The 8,997-nt window shown below is 34.0% G+C and overlaps 2 protein-coding genes across 2 annotated transcripts; one reads left to right on the top strand and one right to left on the bottom strand.

The window, feature by feature from the left end:
* The first annotated feature begins 4,316 nt into the window (after positions 1-4,316).
* On the top strand, positions 4,317-6,582 carry LOC109221592 (auxin-responsive protein IAA27-like). Its single transcript, XM_019386061.1, has 5 exons — positions 4,317-4,869; positions 5,005-5,222; positions 5,587-5,728; positions 6,094-6,155; positions 6,280-6,582. The coding sequence occupies exons 1-5, from the start codon at positions 4,520-4,522 to the stop codon at positions 6,315-6,317; spliced, it is 810 nt and encodes a 269-aa protein (XP_019241606.1). The 5' UTR covers positions 4,317-4,519; the 3' UTR covers positions 6,318-6,582.
* Positions 6,583-7,442: 860 nt separating this feature from the next.
* Positions 7,443-8,167, bottom strand: LOC109221593 (the record flags this gene model as incomplete). Its single annotated transcript, XM_019386062.1, is given in 1 exon segment — positions 7,443-8,167. A coding segment is annotated over 1 exon segment (418 nt), but the record flags the coding sequence as incomplete, so codon positions are not given.
* Positions 8,168-8,997: the final 830 nt, after the last annotated feature.

Below are 8,997 nucleotides of genomic sequence, written 5' to 3'. Positions count from 1 at the left end.
ATAGCGACCAACGTTGGTCGCTAATCTCAGTATTTCTTTGACCAAGCAAGTCTGACCAGTCCGGTCAACATTTTGACGAAATTATTAACCAAATAGCGACCAACTTTGGTTGCTAATGTATTTAAAATAATTATTTTATTATTTTCTCCAATTTAGAGACCAACGTTGGTCGCTAAAGTTTGGTCGCTTTTTTCCGGAATTCTAGTAGTGTGTGTGTGTGTGTGTGTGTGTGTGTGTGTGTGTGTATATATATATATATATATGGATAAAAATAAATTTTATATGTATATATACTTAATGGGTTAACGGATTATTCGTTAAGAAAATTGAATAATCCGCCCCAAACCGATAAGCCGTTAATAAAAAAAAATTCACTCTGTTACCCGTTCGTTAAACCATTAACTTGATAGCAATAAGCCATTAAGCTTCGGTTTCGGTTTGGTTTTTTAGGTTTCGGTTCGGTTTTGAACACCCCTACTTTGAGCGACTCCTCGTCACGGGAGCGTGCTTGGTTTCGACCTCGGCCTCAGCTCGTCCGTCTGCATTCGCTTAACTAGACCTAATTTTGATTCATACATCTACCATGCCACCACTTCGCGTTGTGCTCTCAAGCGTTCATCAATCTACTCTGATAGACTAAATAGAAACCCTAATTAATCAAAAGACTACCATATGAGGTGGGAGAACCTATTCAACCTATAAAGTTCATTACCAATATACTCTTTTCAAAAAAAACAAAAAACAAAAAAGGAATCAGTTGTGTTGCGTTTCCTGTTCAACCTACACCAACTGTTTTATGCCCACTTTGAATAAAAACTCTAGTTTGGAGCATAGAGTGCAATGGTTTGGCCAGTGGTAGGGGTGACAAACAGGTGAGGCGGGTCGGATATGAGCAGATTGAAAACGGGTAAATGTAAAAACGAATAAATTATTCAACCAAATCTATATTTAATATGGATAAAAAATGAGTTAACCGGCGAATACTATGTGTATCCATATTATTCATGGCTTCTTGAATATGATCACTTTTGAGAGAATTTTTAGTCTCTCAAACTTGATGAACTCCCAATTTGAAGCTTAAAAATGTAAAAGTTTAACTCATTAGTTATCTAATGGTTATCTATTTTTCTAAATGGATAATATGGTTCTTATCCATATTTGATCCGTTTTTACAAAGTTCATTATCCAATTTATTTTTTAATTAGATAATATGGATGGATAATTATTTTCTTTTATCTATTTTGCCACCAATAGTGGAAATCGTAGGGCAATAAGATCATGAACTTTCGCTGCTCCAGTGAAGTTGTTAACTTAAGTTACCGCTCTCTTTTTTACTTCCTGAGATATATACTATTTAAAGTGTAACTCGGTACACTAAGCTCTCACTATATGCGAAATTCAGCAAAAGGCAGGACTACTTAGGTCTAATGTACATAGCTTTACCTTAGGAATATTGCTATTGTGCATGGACATTGCTTAGTCTTTAAGTAGAGGCGGTCTAGGATTTAAACTATATGGGTTCAGCATTTAAGATTTTTAATACTGAACTTATTATATTCTTAAAGCTATAGCTAGGCTCAGACCCATTATGTATTGTAATTTTAATAAATTTTTACACTAAATTTATATTCTATGTCAAAAAATACTAAATTCAGATGAACCCGATACTATAACACTACATATGCCTCTGTCTTAAAAGAACATATGCACGCTTTGCTAATTTACTGGATTTGCTCAATAATTACAATCGACACAAGCGTGCAGTAAAAAGAGAGGCCTCAGTAAAAGTTAAAAAAAAAAAAAAAACAACAAAGAAGCTCTCTGCTATTACAAGAATCAATGAATTAAGAAGAACAACGAAATGACAAAGCCCCTTTAAACAAAAGGAAAAAAGAATCATATGCTTTATTTTTGTGTAAGAAAAATTAGCAGAATAAAAACAAACCTCTTCAGCGGCGACAATTTTACTGATCAAAAGGAGAGATGTACGATCGTTTTCCTTTTATATATATGGTGATTGTTCTACGTTTTGTGTCAGCCTTTCCATCAATTCTATAATTTCTGTCTTCTTCAATAAAAGCGTATTAAATTATCTGTTTTTTTTCATTGATTTCGATTGTTCCCTGATTTCCCCTTTGAAATTTCTTCCTTGATGACAAATCACAGAAATCAAAATTGACTCGTCTGAGAAAAGAAATAATTAATATTTTGATCCATCGCTGTCTCTCTATCTGCTAGCAGCACAGCTGTTTCTCTTTTTCTTTGAGTCATTTTTATACAAGGAATTTACTATATTTTTAGTGGCAATAAATATTCGGCTTATCCAGAGTCCAACTGTATAAAATTTGACCAATATTTTAAAATCTATTTTATATCATATTAACATTAGAAATTCCAACTTATAGTATTTTCAATATTGTTTTTGAATATCTAAATTTTAATTTTAAAATATTAAGTTGAGCTAATTCAATTTAGCTTCGAAATTTAGTCAAATTAACTTTCGATAAGCGAAATGTGTCATCTAATTGGAACAAAAGGAATTTTTTTGTCTTTTGTTTTTTTGTGTATATATGTATATAAGTAATATTTATAATGTATATATTTTGTATACTTTTTGCTAGAGATTGTACTTAATTTCGACAGATCAATTTTGTATTTTGCCTCTTAAATGGTTAGTTACCTCATGCATGGCGAAAATAAAGAAAAAAGAAAAGGTTTTGGCGGGTGAATAAAGGAGTGAGTTAAATTAGGCATGTCTTTTTATTTAAGTTAACGTTTACGTATGTCAATTTATTTTACACTATTACCTCATATAAAGACAATTATACCCATGACTATTCAAAAAAAAAAAGTGAAATTGATAATAAGAAAATTAAAGTAGGTCACCTAGTACATTACATTAACATATAGTAGTCTATAAAAAAATATCTTTTTTTTGTCAATTGTACCGACAACAAAATTAATTTTTGGTGTGTACTGGAAGATGAAAATAAATTATTGGAAAATGAATTGTTTTAACTTTCTAGAAATCAAATTACAAACTAGAAATTGGGATAAAAATGTCGTACAAGATATTAATAAAAAATATTTGAAAGAGTAACAGAATATAATTTGTTAGACTTTTTAAATAATATTGAACTAATTATTATACCATTTTATACGCCCTAGAAAAAACAAAGGACGTATTAAAACTTATGACGAGTCGTGGCTGTTATTAAACTTATTATAGTTTAAGGACAAAAAACTTTAGTGTGTTTTAAAATTGGTGTTTACACCTAAAGAAAAATTGAAGGAGGAATTGGTATTTCATCAACAGCAAAAGGCCAAATATACTCATGTATTATGAGAAAAGGTTTAAATATAACTTTTATTATAATTTGGGTCCAAATATATGCCTGCTGTAACACTATTGGTTCAAATATACATTTCTTCTATTAAGTTTGTTCAAGGTGGACATCCAATCATACGTGACACTATAGCGTTTGGCCATAGATCCCAAAATTATTTTGAAAAATTTGATTTGGGTGAAATTTGGTTTGAAGATGAAAATGTGTTTGGACATACGTTTTCAAAATATATTTTCCAACTTTATTTTGGAAAAACATGTATATAATTCCCAAATTTTGGGATTTTGGTCCAAAATCAGCTCAATAGCTGATTTTGGGATTTGAAATTTGGGATTTGAGATTTGGCCAAAATATGAGCAAAATTTATGTCCAAACATGAGTTTTGAAAATAAATCCCAAATTTATTTTGGGAAAACTCATGGCCAAACGGGGCCTATATTTGATGAGATGGATGTCACATGGCATGCAACCTCAGTGCCCCTAATCCATATATAAAAGACTAAAATTTGAAATACTATTTTCAATGTAGCAGTAATGGTAGGAAACCATGTGGCATCCACCTTATCAAATATCAGTGCCACGTAGAATTGAATGTCCACTTTAAACAAACTTAACGAAAAAGAATATATTTAAACCAATAGTATAACGACATAAAAAAATATAAACAAAAAATATAATAAAAGGTATATTCAAAATTTTCTGATAGTACGGGGTATATTTGACCTTTTTCCGTTTCATCTAACACTTGTGTTGTCATAAAACAATAGTTGTGAACGGAATTTGTGTAACAGAGTTGGTTATAAGTGGACAAGTTGAAATCATCATTATTACTTTTTCCGACCAAAGATTCCAAATTTCCAAATAAAAACAAATTATCTCTATCTAATCACTATTTGCTTTAAACAATTGCACTAAAACAAAGCTACTACTACTAATAGTATTTCACAAAACACCTTTAGATAAGCATCTGGAATAGTTTTTCCACTGTTACACTTACAGTTCATTTATTCCAAAAGTAAAGCCTACAAAAGGACCTAAGAAATTTTCTTTTCTGCACCAACAAAACCAATACTATCTCTTCTTTTACTCACTTAAAAATTTCCTTCTTTTTCATCTCTTCCATAGTTTCTTGAATTCTTGTTTTTGGGATTTCAACTTCTATTTCAGCTTCTATGTCTATACCATTAGAACATGATTATATAGGTTTATCAGAAGCTTCTTTAATGGAGAGAAATTCTGATAAAAATAGTGATGTTCTTAACCTTAAGGAGACTGAGTTAAGACTTGGGTTACCGGGTACCGAGGAAACAAATACGGGTCTTAACCCTTCAAACAATTTAATATCAAGAACCAAAAGGGGTTTTTCTGATGCCATTGATGCTTCTGGAAAATGGGATTTGTCCATTAATTGTAGATCAGAAACTGATTGGAGAAAAGAAGACTTGTTATTTTCCGCTAAAGGAAGTAATGGAAGCTCAAAACCAACTCCAGCAAATGAAAATAGTGCTCCTCAGACTTCAAAGTTAGTAACTTTATCTGTTTCTTGAATTCTGTAGAGTTAATTTTACTATGGTCACTTTAACATTTTTTGGCGTTTTTGTTAATTTGGGGGTACAAATTTTTGCTTTTTTTTTTTTTTTAATATGTTGTGAATTAGGGCACAAGTAGTAGGATGGCCACCAATTAGATCATTTCGCAAAAATACACTGGCCACCAAAAAGAATGATGTTGAAGGAAAATCAGGTTCAAGTTGCCTATATGTTAAAGTTAGAATGGATGGTGCTCCATATTTGAGAAAGGTTGATATCAAAACTTACAGCAACTATGGGGAGCTCTCATCAGCACTTGAAAAGATGTTCAGCTGCTTTAGTATTGGTATAATTTCTCTCTTTATAGTATGCAAACAACAATATTCATGCAAGATTTTAGGAGGAAAAGCTCAATCTTTGATTCAAATTTATCAAACTATGCTTATCATAGAAAGTTACTTGTTGTAAGTCATATTAACCTGATAGACTAAAGAAGTTAAACTCAAAAGTTTTTGTTTAGGCACCAAACAACAGGATGTAAATTGAACAGTCTTTCTCATTATCCAACCACTTTAGCCCCTTGTTTTTCTGATAACCGGAACTCTGAGAATTATTGTTGTTTGTGGGCGTTTGTTTTGCTAGTATTTTGGCTTGAGTCTTGAGGTCGTGTATATGTCTAATTGATACATAATTGTGTGGCTATTATTCAGGGCAGTGCGGCAGTGATAGACTTCCAGGGCAGGAGGAACTTAGTGAAAGTCACTTGATGGATCTTCTCAATGGTTCCGAGTATGTGCTCACTTATGAAGACAAAGATGGTGACTGGATGCTTGTTGGCGACGTTCCATGGGAGTAAGTTCTTGTTCCATCTCACTACACTCCACAATCTTCTGCCAAACATTTAAGAAGACAAGATTATATTTTACTACTGAGTCGAGTAATTTTATTGGCAATTTGTATTTGGAGGGAATTGCTTAGTATGTACCATAGCATTAGTGCAAAAAGGATATATCATCTACTAAATATTTATGCTTGTTGTTGATTTGGTTGTTTTCCATTTTACTTTTTCTTAAATGGCTTCTGATGGGGCTCTTCGTTGTTTATTTTTCTGTTCCCCGTGTCTTAGATCCTCAATTCAGTATCCAGATCTAGGAATCTATAACATGATCCTTTTGTTGCATTGCACCACTCATTTTTTTATTTGGATATTATTATAGGATGTTCATAGACTCATGCAAGAGATTGCGGATCATGAAAAGCTCGGAGGCAATTGGGCTAGGTATGTCCTATTAGTGTGATCGTGTCCACGCTATGTAGCACTTCCTCTTCCCTCCTGTATAATTGCTAAATTATTATATGCTTTAAAGTAGGTTTTAAATGATTTTCTTTCTCTTGCTTTGCAGCTCCAAGGGCCAAAAACAAGTGTAAGAACAAAAACTAGTGACTGAAAGATTAACCATCCAATTGTTTCTACCTATGGTTATCCTTTTTTTGCTCTCTTTTGTATCTGTAATTAGAATAGATGTGTAGCATTCCCTGAAAGGAAGCACTGGTTTAAGAAGATATAACCGGTGATATCCTAGATTTTTCTTCTGTATTCCCTACGGAAACTGTTAGTGCTTGTTACTTGCAATACTGTCTCGTATCTCACCCCTCAAATGGACCTTCAACTTTCCGTTTGACATAAGAAATAAGTTTGTAGATCAGGAGAGACACCACAATTATGAGGCCTGATGTACACAATGCCTACTGCAGTGGCGGAGTTATTGGGAGTTTTGTGGGAGGAGGATACTCACAACTGTGGCTGTTGTCTTTTGAGTGGCAATTTTTGCTTGCACATGCTACCAGCAAGTTTATTTGCGGAAGAAAATTCATAGCTTGGCAAATACTCCTGCCTACTATTGTTATGACGAAACTCGAAACATAATAACTTCCAACCAACTAGTTAATAGTAATTCTTCTTCTAAAATAATCAGAGCCAGCGTCAAGAATTCAAAGCAAGCAGGCTAGAAGGGAATGGGACTCTATACTCTGAGTTTCTGTGCAATTTCCTACTTTCTCATTTTTCATCGTGTTAGAATGAGTGCCTTATCAAAGAAAAAGAAAAGGCCAGCGCTTAGGCTTGAAATAATATGATTTCAACTCGAACCTTCTATTTGTTGGTTCAATAACCATGAATGTAAGTAAATCTGGATGCCTCGCCTTTGATCTGCCTTTTCCCACTCAATCCTAAGACGCCAAAGAAAATCCGCTACTGCTCTCATAATGAAAAAAGAAAAGAAAACCCGCTAGTGCTTAGTTCTGCTGGCCTGCAGAAGCTTGACAAGGATGCTGTGCCAGAAATTCTATTTTCATGGATTGAATAGTTCAACATGAAAACTGTAGAAATCCTAACTATTCAAACTAAAATATCCATTTAGAGAACCTTCTGAAATTTCCAAGTGCCAGTTACTTCTCAGCCTCAGTGAAGTTGAGTGGATGTACAAGTGAGAATAAAAGGCTAGAGAAGCAATAGCTGGGGTTGCAGTAAGATCACGACATAACTGAATGCTATGTGCATGTGAAATAATTTTAACATCATTGCAATAAGGTTAAATAACCAGAATAAGGAGAGCAATTTGAACATGAAGCTATTTTAGCACATAATCTACAGGCATCGCATACAGATTCACTCATTGGACTTCCATGGTTCTGAAGAAATATCAGCCTGACCAGAGGGCATAAGCTGACATCTGAAAGATTGTAGTATGTATTGGCAGCACAGAAAGTGTCTCAAGAGTTACACCTTAAAGAACTAAAAGAACAGAAAAAGAAAATGGAGAGATCACATGTAAATACAAAACTACAACTTATATGCAGTGGCAACCAAAATCTCATTCTTGTGACACCTGAAGATAGACCATTTGAGTGTAACCATTGAATACAGATGCCTCCAGTCTAGATAAGCCAAGCCTCCGAAACAAGCCATATCTGCCATCTTCAACAATAGGAGTTGATGCACGAGCCGGATCATATCTCGTCTGATGAGTTAATGAAGGACCAGCCACAGGAGGAAGCTCCCAGTAAACATCTAACACTGACTCTACAAACCTGCTATTTTTGAAATGTTCTGAATAAGAAATGGCTTTATTGCTGTGGTTAAAATCATCCCGCATCTGCCCTTTCACTCCCCACCAAGCTTCACCGGGACCACAAAGTTCCTCAATATCAACGGCCTTCTCCCAGAACTTCTTTCTTCTTGCTCTGATCCTTGCTTCATCACTGTCCTTAAAGCAGCTATGACCTCCACCTGTAAACAAAACGGAAAATGTATCACGTATTAAGAAGTGAACTAACCATAAAAGTCAATGAATATTTCACAAATGGAAAAATATGCCTAAAGCAAATTGCATTCATCGTCTTCTTCGCATCAAGATTTCTTCCTTTCATTTCGACATATCTCTCTTTTGTTTACTTTGGTTGTCCAATCTCATAATCAACATCAACTGATTCTTTATAACTGCATGCGATAAAGGTCGCTAAATAATTGTCTTTACTTGGTTAGACAGCTAAGCAAACAAAAGACTTCATGATACAGGATAAAACATATTTGAAGACAAAGAATGTAATTCTCCGTTCCTAATAGAAGATTCACCAAAGTTAGAAGGATCATGTTGTCCGATTATGTTGATAGAGCAGGCATCATATGTTGCTTGGGTGGTTCTTTACCAACTACCAACACAGTTTTCATATCTTCCTTAGTGGGACAAGTCTCATTGCCAGCAAAGCAGCAAAAATAGTTAAAACAAAAAGAGGACATAGATAGCTCCATTTGGCTGCAGAATTATCCCAATATGATAATATGTACACCTTCAATTCTTTTATTTTTTCCGCGCTTGATTAAAGATCAACTGTCTATCTCGTTCCTTCCTAGAGCTAGCTGCACAGCACTCTGCTAATTCTACATCTTGCCCTACCAATCTTTTCCCAATTATAGATAAAGGAAAGAGCATGGCTATTCCCTTCTCTGACTCTGTTAGGCTTGTCAAATCTTGATGTGACTTCAATGTCCCATCTAATCATGATTCAATCCAACTTTTGAATTCTCTTGTTGATATCACTGAGTTAATTGACCTTCTAAT

This window comes from Nicotiana attenuata, unplaced genomic scaffold (assembly GCF_001879085.1).
Source record: "Nicotiana attenuata strain UT unplaced genomic scaffold, NIATTr2, whole genome shotgun sequence".
Taxonomy (NCBI): domain Eukaryota; kingdom Viridiplantae; phylum Streptophyta; class Magnoliopsida; order Solanales; family Solanaceae; genus Nicotiana; species Nicotiana attenuata.
This window is presented reverse-complemented; position numbering and strand designations above follow the sequence as displayed.